The sequence below is a fragment of the Macrobrachium rosenbergii genome, chromosome 4, assembly GCF_040412425.1.
Source record: "Macrobrachium rosenbergii isolate ZJJX-2024 chromosome 4, ASM4041242v1, whole genome shotgun sequence".
Taxonomy (NCBI): domain Eukaryota; kingdom Metazoa; phylum Arthropoda; class Malacostraca; order Decapoda; family Palaemonidae; genus Macrobrachium; species Macrobrachium rosenbergii.
Genome location: NC_089744.1, coordinates 44,511,343 through 44,537,585, shown reverse-complemented (window position 1 = coordinate 44,537,585; position 26,243 = coordinate 44,511,343). Strand labels below are relative to the sequence as shown.

The 26,243-nt window shown below is 38.6% G+C and overlaps 2 protein-coding genes across 22 annotated transcripts in view; one reads left to right on the top strand and one right to left on the bottom strand.

The window, feature by feature from the left end:
- The window catches only part of LOC136833716 (UDP-N-acetylglucosamine transferase subunit ALG13-like), a 539,859-nt gene that overhangs the window by 55,181 nt on the left and 458,435 nt on the right, over positions 1–26,243 (bottom strand). For all 21 annotated transcript variants that reach the window (XR_010851592.1, XR_010851593.1, XM_067095956.1 and 18 more), the window contains one exon: positions 9,615–9,772. Coding sequence is in view for 19 of the 21 variants with exons in the window: in XM_067095956.1 (XP_066952057.1) it covers positions 9,615–9,772 (158 nt within the window). In the remaining 2 variants the exon portion in view is untranslated. The remainder of the gene's footprint in view (positions 1–9,614; positions 9,773–26,243) is intronic.
- LOC136833810 (uncharacterized) overlaps positions 17,437–26,243 on the top strand; it is a 345,490-nt gene continuing 336,683 nt past the window's right edge. The window contains exon 1 of the mRNA XM_067096091.1: positions 17,437–18,579. Within this exon, the coding sequence (XP_066952192.1) occupies positions 17,540–18,579 (1,040 nt within the window). The 5' untranslated portion in view covers positions 17,437–17,539. The remainder of the gene's footprint in view (positions 18,580–26,243) is intronic.

The window sequence follows — 26,243 nt, the reverse complement described above, 5'->3', positions numbered from 1 at the left end:
TATGTATTACTTGCTTCTGTGTCTCACTGAAACAAGACAAACTAAGATATGGTTGATTCTCACACTGCACAATATGTTGAAACACAATCAACTTTCCACATTGCTTTTTATATTCTTCATTTATGGAGATTCTCTCATAGCAACCTTTGCATCATTTTCCTGACTTCCTTTAAGGACCATCAGCTTCACAGATTTGGTGAACTTGAGTATCAGTCATTGTAGTATGCTGCTTACAAAATCTGATATTTCTGCTGGTCTTCCAGTGATCAATGACACTACCAAAGATTCAGTGAACTTTCGTTAATTCATCTTATTTCCAGGAAAGAAACTGTTAAAAGAATATATGCATTTACTTGTACTACATTACACAAATAAACTCAAGTGCTAGTTTTGAAACCACTTCTTAGGCTTTCTCATTGCAGTATAATATGAAGACAATAGATCTGACTTATCTACTTTCTTTTTAGCATGATTGTAAGATAAAATATTTGGAGGTTTCATAATATCAATGCCATTTCTGTTTTCCTTGCCGCTAGTAGTAAGCTCAGATCCAACTTCAAAAACTGTTGATACAGTAAGAACACTTCATTTGTCATTCCAGTTGTACAACTTCATATGATTTTTATTTTCTAGAGTTATCATTTCACCTTTCCTCAACTTAGTTTTCTTGATTTGCTCTGGGGTGTTTTTTTTTTCTTACTGTCCCATAATGACAGGTTTTCTTTGTGAACAAATATTCAGCAAGGGTAATGGATGAACAGTAATTGTCTGCAAAAAGGGTTCTTCCAGTATTTAGGAGTTTCTCACATATGTCAATAGTTAGGGATTCAGTAGCTGTTAGTCCTTGCTTCTGTGGCACAGAGCCATGATGAATCATGATATTCTAAGTACTGTATAGGCTTCTGTAGTACACAGCTTGTAAAAGTTCCATAAGGTACTTATGAACCTTTCCAGGTAAATATTGCTGGAATCCCAATCTTCCTCTGAAGGTACCATGCTCTCATCAAGTATAAGATCTTGGAAAGGCTTGAACTGCGTTAATACATTGTCAAGTAAGGGCTGGATTTTATTCAAATGGCTTGTATTACTGATTGCTATAGTGTTATTTGAAAAATGAATCATACTCCACAGCAACTTAAACCTCTATGTGTTCATTGCTTTTGGTACAAATTCCTTCTTGTAAAATGATGACTTGGACCAGTACAAAGATATTCTGGCTTGTGAACTAATCCCATGTACAAAATTAAAGAGAAGAAATTTTTAACCTCATCAGGGATCTCCGTGTGACAGAGATGCTGTAATTGTTTTCCCTAGCATATTCATTAGTTGCTTGATTTATCATATCCAATATGTCAGTTAGAAAGAATCTATAAATAGCTACTGGCCATGTTTTACCTTCTGTGCTTACAGGTACAGCAAAAAAAAAAAAATTCTTTTCCGTAAAGATAAAATGTTTCCTGAAAGTCACAGGTTTCCAATCATTTGAGTTACTGGCAACAGTGCCATTCTGAGAGGAGTTTACTACCATTATATTTTCTTCATCTGACTCACAAGTCTTCACTACAGCTGCCACTACTAGAAAAGTCATGGTCCCAAATAAATTCTTCATCAGAAGACTCAAAAGATGACATGTCATCTTCAGTAGAAATATCTTCAGCATGATCTTTCCCATAAAAAATGAAAGTATCCATACCTAGAAGGCTAACAAACAATGCCAATGGATGTTAAAATCCTACTGACTAAATAAAGAGGAAGGAATAGAGGAATTCTGCCCGACGTTGCGAGATTTGATGAGAAAAAAAGGCATTGTTTCAGGGTAAATCTACAATGCTGACAAAACTAGTCCATTTTATCGACCCTTACCCACTAACACCTTGGCTAATCAGATGGAAAAAATCTACCAGGTTGAATGCTTTCACAAGAACGTGCATCTGCTTTGTTATGTGCAAATGCTACTAGTAGGCATCATTGCAAACCCATGTCCTGCTTGGGTTGATGGATAGGCTCCCAATGATTTGGTATCATTCGGTGTAGGCTTGGTTCACCTCCATGGCTGAAACTGACTGGTTCCTTAGCCTTTAAACGCCGACTGGACGTATCGTACGTCGACTAAAATTGTCTGTTGGGTGCAGAGTGGACGTACCGTACGTCGACGACAAAAAATTTCAACCTTCGGTCAACTTTGACTTGACCGAAATGGTCGAAAAACGCAATTGTAAGTGTAAACTCTTACATTCTAGTAATATTCAATCATTTACCTTCATTTTGCAACAAATTGGAAGTCTCTAGCACAATATTTCGATTTATGGTGAATTTTTGAAAAAACTTTTTCCTTACATCCGCGCGGTAACTCTGCCGAAAATTTCAGAAATTCTTTCGTCATTTTGTTGTAATTTTTGCACCGTTTTACATTAGCCGTTACATAAAGTTTTATATATGAAAATGTGTGCAATTTCATGTAAAATACAACAAAAAACAATCCATGGTTGTAGCTTTTATCAGTTTTGAAATATTTTCATATAAATCACGATAACTGCCAAAATTTCAACCTTCGGTCAACTTTGACTCGACCGAAATTGTAAAAAAATGCAATTGTAAGCTAAACTCTTACATTCTAGTAATATTCAATCATTTACCTTCATTTTGCAACAAATTGGAAGTCTCTAGCATAATATTTCGATTTATGGTGAATTTTTGAAAAAACTTTTTTCATACGTCCGTGCCAGAAATTCTTTACACATCCACGTTGTTGTAATGTTTGCACTGTTTTATATTAGTCGTTACATAGTTTTATATATGAAAATGTGCGCAATTTCATGTAGAATACAACAAAAATAACTAATGGTTGTAGCTTTTATAAGTTTTGAAATATTTTCATATAAATCATGATAACTGCCAAAATTTCAACCTTCGTCAACTTTAACTTGACCGAAATGGTCGAAAACGAATTATAAGCTAAAACTCTTACATCCTAGTAATATTCAATCATGTACCTTCATTTTGCAACAAACTGGAAGTCTCTAGCACAATATTTCGATTTATGGTGAATTTTTGAAAAAAAAAAAAAAAAAAAAAAAAAAAAAAATTCCTTAAATCTGTGCCGAAAACTCGGCCGAACATCTCAGAAATTCTTTCGTCACTTTGTCGTAATGTTTGGACCGTTTTACATTAGCTGTTACATAAACTTTTATATATGAAAATGTGCGCAATTTCATGTAGAATACAACAAAAAATAACTCATGGGTGTAGCTTTTATCAGTTTTGAAATATTCATATAAATCATGAAAACTGCCAAAATTTCAACCTTCGGTCAACTTTAACTCGACCGAAATGGTCGAAAAACGCAATTGTAAGCTAAAACTCTTACATTCTAGTAATATTCAATCATTTACCTTCATTTTGCAATAAATTGGAAGTCTCTAGCACAATATTTCGATTTATGGTGAATTTTTGAAAAAACATTTTCCTTCCGTTCGCGTGGTAACTCGCCAAACATCTCAGAAATTCTTTCACACGTTGTCGTAATGTTTGCACCGTTTTATATTAGTCGTTACATAAAGTTTTATATATGAAAATGCGCAATTTCATGTAGAATACAACAAAAATAACTCATGGTTGTAGCTTTTATCAGTTTTGAAATATTTTCATATAAATCATGATAAACAGAAAAAACTCTACCTTCGGTCAACTTTAACTCGACCGAAATGGTCGAAAAACTGCAATTGTAAGCTAAAACACTTACAGTCTAGTAATATTCATTCAATTAGCTTCATTTTTCAACAAACGGGAAGTCTCTAGTACAATATTTCAATTTATGGTGAATTTTTGAAAAAAACTTTTTACGTCACAGCGTTATGAATTCATGCATCATTTTGTCATAATATTTTATTTGTGTTGCTTTGATCGTTTTACAATTTGTTATATACCAAAATCATCGCAATTTAGTGTACAATACAACGAAAAAAAGTAACTCATTAGCTTTAACCGTTTTGCTCACAGCACGATTTGTATACAATTATATATGGAATTTTTTTTTGCGCTGTCATATATTTCAATATTTATATATGATATTTTTTTTCATTTCTGATGGTTGCATACTAAACTTCAGGCAATGACAAAAAAAGGAGCCACAAATGAACTCTTAATCTTAAAAACTAAGCGTGCTGTGATTTTTTGAAAAAACTTTTTCCGCAGCGCTAACTCCCAAACGCCGCGGCATACGACAGACACTTTTGTAAATAGAGGCTCGGTGTTAGAGGGTTAATCATTTTTGTAAGGAGGTTCTTCATCATCAGACACAGGACCTTGGCATTGCTAGAGTGAAGGCTTTGCTTCTCATGAACAATGAGCCTGTGCATCCTAATACAGCCCAGTTGGTGGGTGACGAAGGTCGTATTAGGGTCATGTATTTGTGTGGTCATTGATATTAATCTTAGCTCCTGAGATCTGATAACTGTAGTAAAAAGTGCATATAATGGTAACAGTGCCTAACAAAAAAGTGTGCTTTGTGAATCTCGAGCAGCTGCATTTGGGGTGATTTTGTGAAAGTTTTCACAAGCTTTCATTAACGTAAAACATTTGTGTGGTCATTGATATTAACCTTAGCTCCTGAGATCTGATAACTGTAGTAAAAAGTGTATATAATGGTAACGGTGCCTAACAAAAAAGTGTGCTTTGTGAATCTTGAGCAGCTGTATTTGGGGTGATTTTGTGAAAGTTTTCACAAGCTTGTGTAAGGTAGAAAGTTTTCACAAGCTTGTGTAAGGTAAAGTGACTTTTACTTATTATTGCCATGGTATAATAGGTCGATGTATTAAGGGATTGCAGTCAACCTCCTGTATTCGTGGGGGAAGCATACCACAACCCGCCCCCTGTGAATAGTTAAAACCCTCGTATACTTAAAACCCCTCTAAAAACTCTTAGAACTGCCTATTTTGATAGTTCAAACACAAAAAACTCCTAAAAATGCTTATACCTGAGTATCTTAATAGTTTTATCACAAAAAGTGCATTCAGTCATGAAAATCATATGAAAATACAGTAATTAGTGAATATTTCTCAGTGAAAAATACTGCGAATGGGCGAATTTTCCCTGAATAATGTGTATATATGTTCCATAGGGAAATCCGCGAATAGGTGAGTCCACAAATCGTGAGAATGCGAATACGGGGGGTTTACTGTATTGCTTTAGTAAATATACACTCCACTTCATGTTTTATTTTTTCTGAAAGTGTGTTCTTAACATCATTTGAATTATTTGATTCTTTTTGAATTATCTATTTAGTTCTTTGTGAATTTAACACTTTGTCATATTTATATGTTTGCAATCTCACATTTTCACATTTTATGTAGTGGTGATTTAACATTTATTTACTTAGAATTTTAAGTATTTCTTAATAATTTAACATTGCATACTTAATTTAATTTTCATTTACTTAGACTTTCTGTTCAAATCTTAAGTATTTCTGAAGTTTAAATTTTGCTTGATTAATTCAATTTCTTGATAAATTAACATTGTAATTTAACTCAAGAATTAATTAAATTTTGTGTTGTTTTCAAATAATAGTAAATTTTTTTCATAGTGAATTCCAATGATAAATTTTGAATTTAAAAATAAATTTTTGTATTTCAAATTTTTATAACAGTGTTTCATTTACTGACCACAAGTGATAGGATTAATTGTGTGCATATGGTATGGTGATAAACATGTTTTGTTCCTTTATTTTTGCTGAAGTGAATTAAAACCAGGGAAACAGTTCAAGTTGTTTGATGGAGTGATGACCTTTTACTTTAGTATATTTCCTGTTTAAATGTTGGTACCTCACACTTGTTTTGATAAACTTAGTCTAATTTTTCATGTGATTAGTAAGCTTTTTAAGGGATCACTGTTTCCTTTACAGTACTCAGTCGTAATTTTATTGTTATGAGAGTTCAGGTATCTGGCTGAAGTGAGGTAGATTTTTTAATTCTATGATAACTGTGTAATAACCAGGTACTTGGAACACTTTGTGACAATAGACTTTGGTGCTCAGACCCAGGAACAAAACAAAATATAGTAAACTCCCCGTATTTGCGGTCTTATGATTCGCGGACTCACCTATTTGTGGATTTCTCTGTGGAACGTATATTCATTATTCGCAGAAAATTTGCCCATTTGCTGTATTTTTCACTGAGAAATATTCACTAATTACTGTATTTTCATATAATTTTCATGACTAAATGCACTTTTTGTGATAAAACTACTAAAATACTCAGGTATAAGCACTTTTAGAGGGTTTTTTGTGTTTGAACTATCAAAATAGGCAGTTCTAAGTGTTTTTAGAGGGGTTTTAAATATTCGCGGATTTTAGCTATTTGCGGGGGGAGTGGTACACATCCCCCGCAAATACGGGGGGGTTGACTGTGTCACTCTGGTTTATGATTTATACTGGTGATGTTAGGGAGTTTTTTGATAGGAGAGTGACCACATTATTTTGTTTTTTTATTGTACTGTGAATTATTTAGTTGAGTAACTTGGAGAAAATGGCCCTGTTCAATGTTCAGAAGTTTTCAGAGTTATCTGAATCTAGCCTGACTAAAGTTCAGTGGACTGCTTTAGCAGTAGGAGGGGCATCACTATACTTTGCACTTAGTAGGAACTTGTTGGCTTTCATGTATTACATGCGGAGAGGTGATCGGGTATGATCACCTACATATTTTATGTGAGGAATGTTGCCCACTAGCCTTGGATGTGCTTTCTCGCTGCTGGGAGAAAGGGCGTTGGGTCTGGTATGATACATGTACTATACGCTACCGGGGTCTAAGCGATGTCAGGCAGGGCAGCCAATCGAGACTACGGTCTACCCCAAAGCCAAATCAAATAGTCCTTCAAAAGAAGGCATTGTGCTTACCCCATACAAAAATGGGAAAAGGCACGTTAAAAAAAGAAGATTATATATATATATATATATATATATAGCATCTGTACATTCATGTTATCAAAGATACTCAACACTTTAAGAAAAAGATAAAATACTTGTATGTAAACGTAGTTAATCAATTTGCCCTGACACATCTGAAAAGTAACTCCCTTTACAAGGAATACAAATAAAAAAATTGACCTTCATATAAATTAGCATGATATTCATTATCAAATTAAACTTGACAATAGTTTTATGGCAGATTGATTCACACAACTGAGTAAAGTAGGAATATGAAAAAGTTGCTATGCAATGAATTACACTAAACACAAAATATCACATTTGGATACAAGTGAAGACTCTTTACAAGGCAGAAAAACACATGCTAAATGTTCAAACGAGTGGGAGAAAGGCACAGAGCGGGGGCAAGATGGGTCTGTTATCCTGGAAACAAAGAAGCAATCTTACAAGGTTAGACAAGCTAATATCAGTAGCATTCATTTTTGCATCTGATTTCCATCAAGTATGGAATATTTTATTTTTCTGGAGCTGGGCATATCTGGTAAGTAACAGAACTCGTTAAATTTAAGTCTGATAACTTGAGGTGCCCGTGAATACAGTAAACCCGCCGTATTCGTGGTCTCACGATCGCAGACTCACCTGATCATGGATTTCTCTTTGGAGCATATATACGTATTATTTGCTCAAAATTCGTCCATTCATAGTATTTTTCACTGAGGAATATTCACTAATTACTGTATTTTCATCTCATTTTCATGACTAAATGCACTTTTTGTGACAAAACTATTAACATACTCAGGTAATGTTCGAGTTAATAAAATTAGTCTTACAACAATTCAGTTTTGCAATGGGGTAAGCAATTAATACTGATACGACAATATTTAGAAAATATTTTTAAATTTCCCACAGGCGTAGGCAGCAGCGTACAACCAGGCAGTGAGAGAGACCAAACTACAATAGACCAGCTTCTTTTCCTCCATCTCTTTATCCCATTTTCTAGTTAAAAAAGTAAGAGAATGATAAAAGTATTGTTAGTAACGTTATACTCTTGCATAAATGCGTACAGCCATAAACAGCCGTTTTGCTTGTATTTCAACCATCATATGGTAATAAACAATTACCATAATTATAGTACAAATGACTGATATTTTTACATTATACACTTGTTCGGTATGGATAAAAGATTGGCAAGGAAATATACTGCTAAATTTAAGCTAAAAGTTGTAGCTGAAGCTGAGAAAACAATGCTCAGGCTGCTAATGACTATAAATTATCGTGCATCAGCAACATGGCTGAAACTCGACCATACTTAAAATCAGAGAGAAAGTATTTTAATCAAAACTACTGGGCATGAAAGAACACGTTACTGCTATTTTTACACCGATAAATGATAAATACGTAAAGCTCGCATTATGATGAAATCGAGTGAAAATAGCGAACAGAATCTTGATTTTTTTTACACAAAACAAATGCCCCCCAAATGGCCAACGTCATCTATTGACGAAAAAAATAGCTAAATTAATTTCACAACAAGACGTATTCAAGTTATATTTTGACTTAAAAACACTTTGTATAACGAAAAATAACCTTGCTCCATATAAATAAAGTATCTAGAGATTCATTTACGCTAACAAGAAGCAAGAAAAGTGCTCTGAACTGAGTTAAATATGGCAAAATAAACTAGCCGCGTAATTGATTTCCAAACCAAAACATTGATCGCTAAGATCGCAATGTATAATACAAAAGCAATACAAGAATATATATATATACAATATTATTGGATACAGTGAATTAGGGCATAGTATTTTAAAATATTCATGGAAAAGATGCATATTCGTTATGCTGATATTTGTATAATACGATATGATGCAAATATAGAGTACAGTATAATGTAGGGTAGGCTACCATATATTTGTATACAGTAGTCTGGTTAAACTAAGATATACTTAACTTATACCATAGTGCAGGCTTAGCTAATTCTTGTTTGTTATTCAATTTCTCTTTGTATTGAATTATCATACGTCACTCTGCATGAACCTCCAGAATTAGCTGATATTAATAATTACTATACCATATATGTATAGAGTATACATTATAGTGTAGGGTAGGCTACCATATATGTATACGTGGTACCGAATACCCTAGTATAGGCTAGGCTATATTCGAGATATGTTTTTTTCAACAAACGATGGGTTTTTTGGAACCTAACACCATCGTAAGTAGGATAATACCTGTATTCGCATTTTTAGTTTTTTTGTGTTTGAACTTTCAAAATAGGCAGTTCTAAGTGTTTTCAGAAGGGTTCTAAGTATTCACAGGTTTTAGCTATTCCCGGGGGGTGTGGTACGCATCCCCCGTGAATACGCGGGTTTACTGTATGGAAAAAAAAAACCTATTTTTACCTCAGGAAACGCAACCACAAATACTTAACAAATACTTGTATTAAGCAATACTACTGCACAATCTCATTAATATACAATATGAATTTAGCATTTTTAGTACTATGCTGTTATGCTATTATATCATTAGGTAAACATACTACTACGTATGGTAATGCTGGAAAATTGTTGAGCCTCAAGTTAAAAATATTTAAATGTGAAAGAGAGGAATAAAGTTCAATACTGTACCATGAATCTTTAATTATACTTTTAGCTGTAGGTATTACACATATCAAATGATTTACACTAATACTTACATATGACGGTGGAGGAGGATAATGAGGTAATGATGGCTCACGATAATAAGGTGGCATATTCTGAGGTGGAAGTGGACTATGAGGTGGTGGCAATACATCTCCAATGAAGGGTGATCCCCAGCTACTAGCAGGTATCACTGGTTGATAAACCTCATTAACTGAAAATCATTAAAATTGAAAAAGTTATTTTCATTTAAAATACTTGAAAATGAACTGTGTCACTGGTTCTTTGTCTTAATGAGTCAAACAATTCACAGCAGCATCGTAGCACTTTAATAAATTAGGAAACAACAATATCATTCCTATCATCACTAGATATATCAACTAGAATATACTGTAAACCCATAATTTACGAAGAGATGCAATGTTTATTAACAATGTTTAATTTTATACATAATAAATCTGATTATTCAAATAAAACAGGGGACTAGGAACCTACAGAAAGGATGGAGTTTCACTTGTTTCCATAAAATTATCATAAATTAAATGATTTCAAACTGCTACTGGTATGCATCTGCTACCCTATTTTTCAATGAATTTACACACACCATTTAGGATAAAGTAAATGATTATCAATCATGTGTTTACTAGAGCTGTATCGGATGTCTGAAAATAGGATCTGTGGCTGCGGATATCAATTCTTTTAAATTTGCAGATGCGGATATTTGATGACCATACCCTTGCAGATGCATATACGGATGTGGATATTTTGTAAATCTAAATAATTTAGATATATTTAATTGTTAAGGATGACTTTCAGCCACAGAAAGAGAGCACGGAACTGGAACAGTGAATAAAGAGAATGGGTACATATTACATAATATTTAATGTACCAATTGAAAGTAGAAATGTAAGTGATACTCATGCACGTGTGTATACTTTCATATGAACGTACAAACAGTACCAGCAATACACGAACGTTTTAGTTGTCTTGGCACAAGGTTATTTCATACTCACTGAATGATAAGGGTAACAAAACTCAAAGCCATTCTTCACATTGGAGAGAGAGAGACAGAGAGTTTCCCAGAAAATGCAATACCCTGCCTTTAAGATTATAACTACTGTAAATGACATGAAATTACTAAAACAAATATGCTTTAAAATAAATCTGCTATAAAACAAATATCCTATATTGGAGCTATACAGCATATACTGTATGAAATGTAAATTGTTTATCATGTATTCTGTATAATGAAATGAAAAAGCCAACTTTAGTCAAAAAAAAAAAAAAAAAAAAAAAAAAAAAAAAAAAAGCTCTACTTTTAGCTACAATGTATGAGTAGGGGGTGATATCCACGTGTCCGCTTTCTCAAATTGCAGATGTGGATACTGCTTGCAATGCTAAAGATGTTAAGAAATTGTTAATACGGATGCAGATTTATAAAAAATGCTGTAATCCATGCGGATCCAGATGCAGATATCTGATACATCTCTAATGTTTACATTAGTTTTCCCTCCATTTTCTTTGATCTTATACACACTACCTGAATTCCCATTTGGTACTAATCACTACCTATACCATTTCTCAATTAACTTCTGAGGTTTCCCACTAGTCAGCACCTGCCACTTTATATACCACTTCACTAGCTAATCATTTATCTGATTTTTTATTATCATCACACAATCTCCAATCTCTTTTTCCAACTTCTGATCATTTCTCTGCAGGTTAGGCTTACACAGCAACTTTCCATAACAAAAACACATAACTTTATTTCATTGAGCTCACAGAAAATCTTATTTTCATATACAAACTTTGAAATAATTTCTTATCTCTAGCCTGCAACTTTGTTTTTGTTTTCATTTTATTTGCAAATTCAAGCATTCATAAATTCACTGTCACCATCACAGATGTCTATCAGTGGCAGAAACTATGGACGGGAGTGTTATAAAATGTTTTCTGCTGTTACTACATTGCTTTTTGTTTTCTCTTGCAAATAACTAGAATTATTATTAAAAAGATTTTTCCAACTGTTCTGGCTGCATGCTGTGTCCACCTTTTTTCTGTCATACTGTGGCTATGCATTTCAATAACTTTAAATAATTATATGCAAACACAATTTTTTCAAAAATTAATATTCCATTCTGAAAATGGGGAGATTTTTTTTACATGCCCTGAGGTATAATATAGCAAAATTTAAAAGTAATTTGTATTTTCCTAACATAATAACTAAAAGTTCTTTACACAGGGATTTAGCTTGCAAACACAAATTGGAATGACCATTCAAACTTACTGACAAGGCAGTAAACTAGTGACAGGTAGGGGGAAGCCCCACCCACCTACCAGACTGCAATCCACTTTGCCTTCCAGCCCAGGTACCAGAGCGAGGGGTGGCTGAGGTGGGTTGTTAATGGAAAGAACTTCAGGTTTGTGTGTTAGAGAAAATACTAGTTACTTTTAAAATTTGCTATTTGTTCCTACACAAATACAAACCTTTGATCTTTACATAGGAGACTTACTCATTAGCAAGAGGAATCTGGGTACTCTGAATGAACTTGTAGGTTTCCCAACCTAGGGTTACCTTTCTGGTCCATTTAGGAGCAGAGAAATGGACCCCGCACCTCGAGCATACTGCACATATGGGATGTGGCAGATGCTAGACTTCAGGACCTTAAGTAAAGGGTTTGTACTCCATTCCTAAATCAGTCTGTAAGAACCCACACCGAAGTGTTGGAGACAATACAACGCCCTTGTTTCATTTTCTGTCTCCCATTGCCAAGAGAGGAGGGGAAATTGCACCCCTTCAATGCCAATCAAAAGACTGGAGCCCAGTCAGCTAGCTAACTTGCACTCAAGTCTGTCCAGCTTGTATATTGCATGGCACTCTGACTCTCCATTTGCTAGAGAGGAAGGAAGAAAAAGAGGGAGGAGAACCTGTTACTACTATCCTGTCTCCTGCCAACTGGATACCCAGACAAGGTGTTACCTGTCCCAAAAGGGAGCTGGGCTCACTATCCAACCTACTGAACAGCCAACAATGATCCACTGAAAGCACATCCAAGGCTAGTGGGCAACATTCCTCACATAAAATATGTAGGTGATCATACCCGATCACCTCTCCGCATGTAATACATGAAAGCCAACAAGTTCCTACTAAGTGCAAAGTATAGTGATGCCCCTCCTACCATCAAGTCTCATCTGGGCTGCAATTCTCCTTCCACGCTGGCAGAGACAATGCCCATGGACCAACTTACAGACCAAGGAGGCTAGTGTATTTGGAAAACTTTCCTCCACTTTTGTTAGTGCCAACTGAAAAGTTGTTGACATGCAAATCTGAGATGTCTAGTTCCCTCAAGATAGTAGTGCAGCACTCAAAACAGAACTCTGTAGTATCTTGCAAGTCACTATTGAAAAGTCCTTTAGTGAGGATAACAGAAAAGATTCAGACTGATGTGACCAACAGTTCTGAAACTCATTGCAAAATCTGGGACAATTCCGAACAAACAGATCTCCATTCTCCCAAGAGCCGTACATGCAGCAGCCCCGATGACTTGCCTGTACCTATGCTGATGTCAGGGCTAAACAAGACACAGTCTCTGGGTTCAGACCTATGTCTGACAACCCTTAACAAGACTCATACAGGCAGCAAGTCAAACTCCTAAAGTAGATAGTCATGACCCTCCAAGGTTTGAATCCCTGAGAGAGAAAGACTGTTAAAGTTTCTCAGGCATACAAAAGATCTCCCTAAAAAAGTTAAGATCTGCTCCTAGAATCACACCATTGTTGAAGGTTGACCATGCCTTTCAAAACCCAAGGTAGAAAGAAGCAACACAGCAAAGGTAAGTGAGCAAAACCACTATCAATTGATTAACAGCTCCAACCAGAGAGATACCTAGTCTCCATCACCAATAACTGGAGATGATTCTAATTTTCTAGACAGCCACTCACGGAATGGAAGCATACAAGAACTCCACTGGAGAGCAAAAAAAAAAAACCCTCTTGTTGGGGGGAGGCTGGAAAACATCCAGGTGTGAAGTGCAAGAACTCTCAATGCCCAGAGACACCTGACTATGAGTGGCTACAGCCAAAGTTAACTAAGAGAGGAATATCTCTTAGGAACTCTAACCAACAGAGCTAGCAGGTCCAGATATTACTTGGCATGGATGCATGGGAAGTCCCAGATTTTGCCAGGGAAAAGCAGAAATCAAGCTGCTAGTGATTACATACTAAGAGGTGAGATGGTGTTAAAGACATAAGGTTCGAGGTTGCCTTCAAGGAAAGAAGACTTTCCCCATCCTTAAACCCAAGCAAGCATGGAGAAGAAAGAACCCCGAGGTACCTGTTGTGCCAAACGGTAGCCAATTGTAAGCTCAGAACCTGGAATTCTCAAACAACAGTGGTGATTACGAACCATATGTCCCTGTTACTCATCTACAACTGTGGTGTTGAAAGGTATCTGGACATCAGCCCTAAAGTGAGATTTACCTTCTGAGCAATGCCCAGGGGTGCATCCTACCCCTCATTAAGTGTGTCTGACCACAAAGGCAACCTCGGGGGAAAAACCTAGCTGCACTCCCATGTACAGTTCCCATTGTCCTGCCATAATCTCAGTCCCCTGAAGACACAACTTCTTGAGACTCTAAGTCAGGAAAGAAGGCAGAATTGCCCTTAGAACCCAGCTCTACAAGGACAACAGGGGAACTAAAGAATGGTAACATCACCATGTGAGTTGTCCCCGGTACAACAGAAACTTGCGCACAACCATCACTGTCCCCCGACTTCTAGTGCCAAACTTCAGCATCGCACATTTTTTCTAAAGGTGAGGAAATGGACCAGGAAAAGGTAGGGGATGTCAGGGACTCAAAAGAGACAGGCACTCTCTTACAAACACCAGCTGCAAGGAAAGAATGCTGCCTTTGCATTCCCCCCTTCTCTTCTTCCTTTTACTACCTTTCTGAAAACAGAAGTGTGATTAAAGGTGATTAAAGGTAAGAAGAAACTCCTAACTGGAGAAGTCTGGGAAACTCCACATGAAAAAAAGAAGTTAAAACTCTGCTGTCCCAGAGAAGAGAAGGCCAACTGAACATGACAGTTCAACTGCAGTGCCTTATAAGCCCAGGAACTTATAGGACACTGCCTGGCAAAGACAGGTGCTGTTATTCATCTGCACCAACCTTACCACAGTCTCTCTTCATTCTGAAAGGATTGAAGTAGACCACAGAGCCAGACCAATCCTCAGTGCCAACACCAACTTAGTGCCAAGATCTTGTCCAAAGACTTGAAACAACACTATATCTCATTCCCCCACACAAAAACAGCTCACAGAAAGTTGCCCAGTGGGTCGAGCAGTCGACAAAGACTACCCCCAAAACAAAAGTGTTTTGAATATAGTCTTCTCATTCAGGTCATCCACTGCCTTTGCATGAGAGAGAGGTGAGAGAGAGAGAGAGAGAGAGAGAGAGAGAGAGAGAGAGAGAGAGAGAGAGAGAGAGAGAGAGACTCCTCGCTCAAAGACTGTCTAGCAATAGGCTAAAACAAGGCTAAGGGAGAGAGACTCAAGTTTACTTGGGGTATTAGTATGGTACTAATCAAAATAAAGAGATCTTCTTTCATTGAGTCTAGGGCACAAGTAGAAAGTCACTACACTAGATTGGCCCTAAATGAATTCCCTGTGCAGATACAGGTGAAATCATATGGCTCAAAATACCACCAGCAAGTCATGACCAAGGCAACTAAGCTAGAGACTAAGCCTTCTCAACGGCAGGGAAAGACTACAGATAATGACCAGGCGCTTCACCAAGGCCATCCAGCTTGATGGCTTCTAGAAACAGCAGCCCTGCACCTTGGTATCTGAAACCTGGTGTACAGGATGCTTGGTACCATTCCAGGTGCTGAAAAATCTGACACCACTCCTGTAGGAGGAGGCCCACCAAAAACACCCACCCAGGATTGTTCCACATATGGGAGTATAACCCATTTGGTTCTAAAATCGATATGAGTACATACTTCCTCATGAAAAGGCTTGAGAGAAAGTGTGACAGCTTCTTATCCTAGCCCTAACGATTATCCAGCTCCTGCCTCTTGAAAACCTCCAAAGAAATAGGGAAAATGGGAGAATGGTTCCTGGTACCCTTGCCCCATCTGGCAGAAGCAAGGCCTCCACTAGGTGAAAAAGGATGTGAGCAGTCATCAAACCAAGTTGACAACAAACCCACAGGTCATAGAGAGCATACTCACTTACAAAAATGTGGGCAAGGGCTTTCCATGATCATGCTAAAACCTTCCTAGAAGATGGACTTCTACAGGAAAGAAAGGATGGAAGGGGGGAGGGCAACCATCCCCTTCTAAGTTTGGATGAGAGGACCACAGGGGCCCTGTCACTTCCTTGGACCCCTGCAAGCCAAGGATCCCATACTATTAGTACAGGTAGACTGGCTGACTAGCTATTCTGGACCAGTATCCCTGAATTCCTGGGAACCCAGGTAGCAGTTGCACATATGCATGGAGCATGGGTAGTGGCAAGGGGTTCCAGACCAGTGGTCCAAGAGCCTTGACTGGACTGGGCAGCCTGGGTAACAGCTCCACATGTGCATGAAGCAAGGGTAGCGGCAGGGAGTCCCAGAACAGCAGTCCAAGAACCTTGTCTGGACCAGTACCCATGGGGTTGGATGGCCCTAAGGACCAGCTGGCCCTAGGGTAACAGTTGCACCCATTGTGCCAAACAGTGGGAACAATGGTACCATTAGCATGAGCCAAATGTTGGAAGCCCATCAAGATTCTATAGGGGGATGAATAAATTTGTTTGTATCTAGCATTTCCCAATGTTCTGTGTGAGTAGAGAGAGAGAGAGAGAGAGAGAGAGAGAGAGAGAGAGAGAGAGAGAGAGAGAGAGAGAGTGTAATTGTATTGTCGTTAGTGAGTGCTTCGGTTGTTGGAAGAGGATGAGGTCGTTGGTTTGTTTACGGCGCTGTCTGTCTGTGGGATATGTGAAGGATTTTTCGGTTTTTGAGTGAGTCTTGAGTCAGAGCTAGTGCCGGTCAGTCGTTTGGTCTTGGACAGTTTTTTTTGTGTGCTTTTGAGAGTTGTTGGTTTTCCTTGTTAGTGTGCTGTTCTTGTTGTGTATATAGTTCTATCTTCTCTTTTTTTTAAGTTTCCTTGTTTTGTTGTGTGGTTTTGGGTGCTGTGTTGGCGACCGTGGACGCCTTACTCCATCTTCCAGCAACCGAGGATCAGGGTGAGTGTTGTGTACTGTTTTTTGTGGTTTTGAATTCCGCCACATAATATTTGGCGCCCAACGTGGGGCTGTTGTATAATAGCTGTTAGGAATGTTTGTGGTGGGTAGAGTGAGAGTAAGAGGTCAGGATGAGTGAGATAGAGAAACTGAGAGAGGAACTCCGAGTGGCTAGGGAACTCCAGGGTAGGCTGGAGGAGGAGAATGGGAGGCTGAGGAGTGAGAATGAGGAGTTGAGGAGTCAGTTGGAGGAGATGGGGGGAATGCTAAGGAGTGCAAAAGAAGAAATGAAAGGGGAGATGAAAGAGTCAGAAGAGAGAATGGAAGAGAGGGTGGATAAAAAGTTGGAGGGAATGATGAAAGGTGTGGAAGAAATGGTGAAAGGTATGTTCAAGGGTGTTTTTGGAGAAGGGGCTGTTGGAGGCAGGTCCTCTGGAACGCGTGAAGGGGCAAGAGAGAAAGAAAAGGAGGAAGAAGTGAATGGAAGCATGAGTGATGAAAGTGATGTGGGAATAGGAAGTAAGAAACGAGAGAATGAGAGGCAGGGTAAGGAAAAGGGGAATGAAAAGCAAGGGAAGGAACAGAGGGGAAAGTAAGGATAAGTCAGGGGAAGAAAAAGGGAAGAAGGGAAAAGGAAAGGAAACTGGTAAGAAGGGCAAGGAAGTGGGAAAGGCAGGAAAGAAGGGAGGGTGAAGATATTAGTGATAGCGAGGTGGATGGATAAAAGTGGATAAAAAGAGGAAGAAGAAGAGTGTAATGAGTAAGATGAATGTAAGTGCGGAAGTGGACTCTTTGTATTCGGAAGAGGGTATGAAAGGACAGAGTGAAAGTAGCGAAAGTGAGAGGGAAAGTGAGAAAGAAGTGAGAAAGGCTATGTATGTGAGGGAGGTACCCCAGTGTGAAAAGTATAATGAGTATGGAAGTAGGGATGTGCATGATTTCTTTAGGGAGTATGAAAGGTTTTGTCAGGATAAGTATGGGGAGAGTAAGAGAGTGTGGGCACGAGAATTAGGAGAATATTTGACTGGGTTTTTGCTTGATATGTATAGGGTTATTATGAGTGTGGGAGATGTTGAGTATGACAAGGTGAAAGCTAGACTAGTTGAGCAAGCGAGGCGTATGAAAGCGAGTGTTAAGTATAAGAGGAAGAATGGATTTGATGAGGCAACAATGAAAGCTGGGGAAACCTTGTCACTGTATGCTTGTAGGCTGGAGACATTGGCGAGGAAGAAGTTTGGGGATGATGGGATAGATGAATGTAAGGAGTTAGTACGAAAGTTGTTAGAGACAGTGCCAGATGGAGTGAGAGAATTTGTGAACTTGAAGCGGAAGGAGAAGAAACGATGGACGAGTGAAAGGTTGACTTGGGGAGAAATTTTGGAAATTGTAGAAGATTATGAGCTTGACAGGGTTATAAAAGAGAGCAGAAGTGTGAGTGTAAGGGCTGGGGTAGATGAGAGAGTGCCAGAGTTTGGAAGCTTTAGGGATGCAGTGTTGAGGGGCCCAATGAGAATGGCAGATAGTGTAATAGATAGGAGTGTAAGAGCAAGTAATGTGGAGGTGCCAGTGAGGATGAATGGTGGGTTTGTAAGGGAACAACGGGTTGGACGGGTTAGGGATAGTAGTGTACAAAGGGGAAGGTCGGTGAGTGGAAGTCGAGCGAAGTGTTTTAGATGTGGAAAGGAAGGACATACAAAGAATGAGTGTAGGTGGGCTTTAGGAGCGTGTTTCGGGTGTGGGCAATCGGGACATTTGGTAAGGGAGTGTACGAAAGATAGGGGGGTTAAATGCTACAGGTACGGACAGGTGGGTCATATTGCTAATGGTTGTAGGGGTACCCAAGTGAATACAATATGTGGCAACTGTGGTAAGAATGGGCATTATGCGAGAATGTGTTCAGAACCGAGAGCGAAGTGTGTCGAATGTGGAATGGAAGGGCATGTATCAAGTGTATGTAGACGAAAGAGGGTGACTGTGACAGCGAATTCGGGAAACTGAGTGTGAAGGGGGTTCAAATGGGTGGATCCTCCAGGATGCAAGCGGTGCGTGTGATGCATGTATGTGAGGGGTTGTTGCATGAGGGAGGTTTTGCTGGAAAGACTGACGAGTGCATGAATGTGCAAGTGTGTTGTAAGGGAGTAAGACTGATTGCCTTAGTAGATACCGGGTGTAGTATGAATGTCATATTTAAGAATGGATGTGAGAAATTGAGGAATACGTGTGAAATTAGGAATTGTCAGGGGGAAGTACGAGGCATTGGAAATTTAGGGGTAGCAGTGGTTGGAAGAGTGTGTGAACGGTTAGAAATTGGGGGTGTAGTGATGGATGAAAGTGATTTTTGTGTGATTGACAGTACGAATGATAAATATGATATTTTATTGGGATATGAGTTTTTGACAAAATGCGGGATGGTGGTCCGTCCTAGTATGAATGTAATTGAATTACGTATGAAAGGGGATGTGCTTGGGGATTTGTATTTGGGGAAGGATGGTAGGGTTGAGCAAAAATTGTGGAAGAGAGTGCCTGTAATTGCGACAGAGAGGGTAAAAGTGCCACATGAGATTGGAGAAGTTGTGAGTGTGAAAGTGGCATGGCCAGATAGCCTCGGGATAGCCAACAATGATAGTTGTGAGTACGTGGTTGAGGGAATAGACATAAATAAATTAGTCAGGGCAAATGTGTGTGTATATGATGGGGTTTTGAACATGGGAGATCCGAGGGTATATATAACGTCATTGCCGAGTGTCAGGAAGAAGCGAGTCCGAGGAATATGTGAGGGAGATTGCGTGGGAATATTACGTGCGTTGGTGAATGTGGATGATGAGAGGTGCGTGAAGGTACGGCAGGTGATGACAGGTGATTTGAAAGGAGTTAATGATTGGACGTATGAGGAGTTGAAAGAAAGAGTAAAGGTAGATGAAAATGTAAGTGATAACGTAAGAGAAACGATTGAGGAGAATGTTGTGGGATAGGCAGGGGTGTTGAGTCGTGGAGACGAGGATTTTGGGGATCAAGCTTCCGGAATTTAAAATAGTTCTGGAAGACGACACCCCCCCATATATCAGCGTCCCGACATTTTTCTCCGTCTATCAATCGTGAGATAGAGGAGCAGTGTGAGGAGCTTGAGAGGGTGGGAGTGATTGAAAGGAGTACGAGCGCCTGGAATAGCCCCATTGTACTGGTACGTAAGCCAGATGGAAGTTTGCGAATGTGTGTGGATTATCGGAAGGTGAATGAAGTAACTGTGAAAGAGCTATTCCCGATGAATGTGGTGTCTGATTGTGTGTACAAGATGAATGGAATGAAAGTGTTTACAAAATTAGATCTGGTAAGGGGCTATTACCAGATGCCTCTGGAGGAAGGGAGCAGGCATATTAAGGCCTTTTCTAGTGGTTCCTGCCACTACCAGTTCCGAAGATTGAGTTTCGGACTGGCTAATGCGCCTGCTGCCTTCCAAAGGGCAATGAATGTGGTTCTGGCTGGGTTTGATCGCAAGAAGGTAACTGTTTTTATAGATGATATTTTGATTGCGAGTGAGACTGTAGAAGAGAATATGGAACTGCTTGAACGAGTGTTAGAAAGGTTGGAAGAAGTAGGAATAAAAGTAAAACTTGGAAAGTGTGCTTGGTTGGCTGGGGAGGTGGAATTCCTAGGGCATATGGTGAGTGGAAGAGGTGTAAGGAAGAGTGATAAGTTCGTGAACAAGGTTAGGGAATTTCCACGTCCCCGGACCGTGCGTGAGTTGAAAGGATTTCTAGGTTTAATTGAGTTTGGAAGGAAGTTTATAAGAGATTGTTCGGGGATCAGGAAACCACTGACTGAATGGACGGGGAAGAGAAATTGTGTAAGATTGAAATGGGATGAGCGAATGATCAAAGCATTCGAGAGATTGAAAGAGGAGGCTGCAAGAGACGTGATGTTGGCTTTCCCGGACTATAGTGAGAATGCCAGTAAACTAGAACTGTATACGGATGCAAGTAAATATAATATGGGAGGATGCTTGGTACAAATGCAGAAGGCGAATGGGGAAGAACAATTGAGAGTAATTGCGTATGTGAGCAAGGCGTTTGGAAGGGCAGAGTTGAAATATTCGGTGATTGAAAAGGAATTGGCTGCTATAAGGTTTTGTGTGAAAGCGTTGAAAGTATTTTTGTATGGGGTAGATTTTGTGATACGGACGGACCATCGACCGCTAGTATATATGGTTAAAAAGGAGAGTGTGAATGCTAGAATTGCCAGAACGATAGAGGATTTGAATGAGTTTAATTTTAAGGTAGAGTATGTACAAGGTAGACAGAATATTGTTGCAGATGCTATGTCGCGTATGTGGACTGAACGAGATGATAGGGTTAGGAGCGACTGGGACCCGGACCGAGTACCCATAGGATTTGTGGTAAAGCAACAGTATATAGGGGAGAATCGAGTGTGGGAATGTCTGTTTGGGGGGTTGAGTAATTTAGAAACAAATGGGTTGATTGACGGAGTACCTGCAAGCATGAACGAGTTACGTGAAAAGGTGATGAATGAGATGCCGGAAGGAGGAGTGCGCGAGGAAGGAAGGGAATTAGATGAGGAGGAAAAGTTAGTGAAAGTGTTGTTGGTAGTGGCTGAAATGTTTAAAATTACAGTACGATTGTTCTTTGGATGGAATATGCCGGTGGAGTATAAAGGAAGGGTGAATGAAAATGGTACGAATGTAATTTTAAATGTTCACTGTGGAAAGGATAATTGTAGCTGGCTGGTTAAGAAAGGTGATTATGGGGAAAATGAGGGAGTAAGGGGTAGGGTTGAGGATATCGTTGAAGATGAATGTGATGAGGATGGTTGTGAGGAAGCTAAGCAGGTGAATGTAGCCGTGAGAGCGTATATGCATGAAGCGAAAGGTAAGTTAGTAACGAATGTAGTGGTGAATCAGAGTGAATATTGTAGTTTGGTAGATACGGGAGCACAAGTGTCGTTAGTGAGTAGTACAGTAGTGAGTGAATTGGAAAGGTGCGATTGGGATGTAAAAAGAAAATCAACGAGTGTAAGGATACATGGTTTGGGACAAGGGAGTGTGTTAGTATGGGAGGAGGTACAATTAAAAATTCAGTTAGGGGGATCTGAAATAATACATAATTTTGTAGTCATGGATGAGAATGATATGCCAACATGTTTTTTATTAGGAATTGATTTTATGAGAATGCATGATATAAGTGTGGATGTCGGGAGGGGAATTTTAGGAAAGGGCGGCAGGGAAATAACGACGGTTAAAGGAGGGAATGTGTCTAAAACTAGTTTTGTAGGTATGGTAGATATTGCAAGGAGTGAAAATGATTTGTTGAGTGAAGAGGAAATTAAGCAGATGCAAAATCAGTGCATGAGAATAAGTATGTTAAGAGAGTGTGTGTTAGGGGGTGTAAGAGTAGGAAGTTGGCCGTCTGAGTTAGAAGTGTATAAGCGAAGTGCTAAGAGATTTGTTGTATGTAAAGGTATAGTTTATTTTTTGCATCAGGAAGGAATATGGGATGGGGAAGTGTATGTGCCAGTGTTTTCGGAAGACGCAGCCGTGGGTATGTGTTTATTAGTGCATGATAGGTTTGGGCATCTGGGGAAAAATAAATTATGGGAATGTATGAGAGAGAGATTGTATGTGCCTGGATTGAATAAAATTTGTGCGGATGTAGCGATTACGTGTGCGGACTGTCAGAAGGGTAAGTATCAAAGTGTGCATGCGAATCCACCTGTGTTGCGATTGCACATGAAAGAGTTATTTGAGATGGTTGTGATTGATTGTGTGTCGTTGCCTGTGACTGCTAGAGGACATGTGGGAATGGTTGTAATGGTAGATCATTTGAGTAAGTTTGCATATGCAGTAGCGATTCGGAACAAAAAGAGTGAGACTGTAGCGAGAATGGTGGGTCAAGTGATGTTGCCAATGTGTGTGTGCAAGCCGACGCGAATGTTGAGTGACAATGGGCCTGAATTTGTTGGATGGGAGTTTGAGCAAATGTTGCGTGATTGGGGCATAGAGCATGTGTACTCTATGCCGTATATGCCCAGTGCGAATGGATTGGCGGAGCGAACGGTGAGAACGTTGACGGAGATATTACGTATGATGAGTGAATGTGATAATGATTGGGATGTAAATGTTGGGCGAGCATTGTGGGTATACTGTACTAGACTATGCTTGTGGAGTGAATTTCATTTTCAGTATACTGTAGTAGATTGTACTAGGTTAGGCTTTCAAACAAAAATACTAACCTTATGGCTTATGTAATAATTCATAGCTATCTCTTATAATTAACAAGCACTTGCCAAAGAAATGACATAAACAACATTGTGTGGCTAAACAACCAAATCAGGAAACATGAAGTATATTTGTTTACCTTTGTATAACATTTTTACATTTATACAAAAATAAAAAAATATAACTCCACTATTACATCACTTTCTTTTAGCAACTACAGGTACTTCCCTGGTTACAATGTTTCATTTTACAATAATTTGATCTTGCAATGGGGTTAGCAAGTTCCGATGGTCTCGAAATTACGATGTGATACCGATACGACAATATTTTTAAAATATTTTGAAATTTTGTGCATGATGGGCACAGGCAGCAGCGCACAGTCAGGCAGTGTATGGCGTACGATATGTTGGCCCGAGAGGCTGGGATGTGGGTATCTCTCGCCCTGACCTAGACCTCACCGTCTACAAAGTCAAGTTAGGTCAGTGTTCGTGTGTGATTTTTGTGTGTCTGACTACATGTAAACTGTTTATAACTCAAATTAGTGCCTATCAGTATGTCGGCCAAATGCCCAAGTGAGTCTCCTGCTGGTAGTGACAAGAAGAGGCATTCCATTACTTTAGAGCAGGAAATGAAAATTATCAGCCATCATGCCACGGGAAAGGCAGTCATGGTAATCGCTCATGACAAACCTCTGTCATCTGCTTCAGTTCATTCCACAATTATTACAAAGAGACCAGGGCCTTTGTAAGAAATGGAGCAGTCACGTGGATGAAGGACCAAATACAAAAGAGTATGCCACTCAGCATCTTGACCATTCAAACATACAAGTGCTTGCTTTTTGAGAAACTAAAGAAAAAATATGATGATACCCACAGCACAGATTTTGCAGCAAGTACTGGTTGTTTTCAATGTTTCAAAAACCACCATAATTTTCATAGTGTGAAAATTAGCGGTGAGGTAGCAAGCGCTGATGCCGAAGGAGACACTAAAATTTAAGGATGCTTTGCATGAGATCATCATTGATGAAGGGTACTTGCTGGATCAAAGTTTTAATGTTGATGAAACAGGACTGTATTGGAAGTGGATGCCTGAATGGTCCTACATCCATAATGAAGCACCAATGATGCCCAGGTTCAAGGCATACAAAGATCGACTGACTCTTCTGCTTGGGGGAAATGTGGCTGGGTATAAACTCAAGCCATTCATGATTTATCACTCAGCAAATCCGAGGGCATTGACAGTAATCGGCAAACGTACGCTTCCTGTGCATTACTGGCATAATAAGAAAGCATGGATGACTGCACTGCTATTTCAAGACTGGTTTGTGCATTGCTTCATTCCAGAAGTGAATGATTATTGTGGGGAAAAACAACATTCCCTTCAAAATTTCGCCGATTCTGGACAAAGTTCCTGGGCCACCCTCGGCACATCAGAGATATAGCGAGATTGTAAAAGTTGTGTTTCTGCCACCAAACACAACTCCTCTCATACAACCCATGGATCAGAGTGCCGTGACTACATTCAGGGAATATTATCTTAAACATTTGCTGGGGCTGTTCAGGATATGGATGATGAGGAGAAAGAGAGCTCAGAACATTCTGGAAGGAATTCAATGTTCTGAACGCCATTATGAACATCAGAAGGGCATGGAGGAGGTAATAAAAGAGTATGAATGGGATTTGGAAAAATCTGCTAAAAGTATGTAAACTCATTTAAAGGTTTCAGTATGGATGAAGTTTTGCAAATTAATATAAAGATCTTGACACTTGGAAGAAGTTTAGATTTGGAAATTGAAAAGAAAGAGATTCAAGAACTTATATATGTGCAAGATGTAGAGCTAACAGCAGAAGATTTGAATGAACTTGCAGAAGTGAGAAAAAGAGCAGAAGAGGAAGAAGAAATTGAAGAGGAGCCAGACAAAAAGTTTAGGACAAAAAAAAATGGCAGAGGCATTTGCCTTAACTGACAATGCAATTAATCTTTTTAGTCAAATGGATGTGAACATGGAATGTTTGCTAAAGTTGAGAGAGCACTTTGAGACTCTATTGCATGTTACTGAGTCGTTAATGAACAAAAAAAAAAAAAAAAAAAAAAAAAAAAAACTGGACAGTGCAGGCTACAATGGATTACTTCTTTAAGAAAATGACTCCAGTGCCATTCCCTTCCACCACATTTGAGCCTCGACCCTCTAGTTGTACATCTTGTGACAGCTCTTTCCTCCAAATCCTACTCCCTGTAACGCATGAACTAACAGCCAAAGAAATACTGACTGAAGATGAGCAAGTCGATGATCCTGCTGCTTTAACATCCTCCTCCTCTTTCGATTTTTAGTTAGTATAGTATACATAGCCGTCAACAGCCTGACACCATTCAAGCACAGTGACGATGAACCGAATCTTGGTGAGTACCCCTGTACAGTAGACATCTGATTCTTGTTTGTGTTATTCAATTTCTCTGTTTGTACTGAATTATTGTAAGTCAATCCGCAATGAACCTCCAAATTTAGTTGATAATAATTATACCTTACATGTACAGAGTATAGTACTGTAAAGTTTAGGTTAGGCTACCGTATATAAGTATAGATTGCACTGTATACCCTAGTGTAGGCTAGGCTAATTTCAAGTTATGTTTTGTTTCAAGAAATGATGGGTTTTTGGACATAACCCCATTGTAACTGGGGATATACCTGTATACGATTCTCCTAACTCCTTTGCTGGTAAGCTTAATCAGCAGATTCTAAGAAAATAAACATTATGTAAATGTATTTTTTGGGATGATCAATTTTTTTTTAGACATAGAGTATTAGGATGATGAAATAACATGATAATACAGTATATATATGAATTCAGTAAGTAAAATATCAGTTTCATTACCATTATCTTTTATCTTAAATACAGCTGTAATAGTCTATTTGACTTATGCAAATGGATACTGAGAGTGTAACACCTAGCCTAGATCAATAGTTTACACATACACACTTTGTATCATGAATTGTAATACAATATGGTGACAACAGGAAATAAAGTTGCCTAACAAAAATACATTAACCCTTAAACGCCAACTGGACGTATCATAAGTCGACTAAAATTGTCTGTCGGGTGACGAGTGGTCATACCGTACGTTGAATACAAAAAATTTCAACCTTCAGTCAACTTTGACTCGACCGAAATGGTAAAAAAACGCAATTGTAAGCTAAAACTCTTAAATTCTAGTAATATTCAATCATTTACC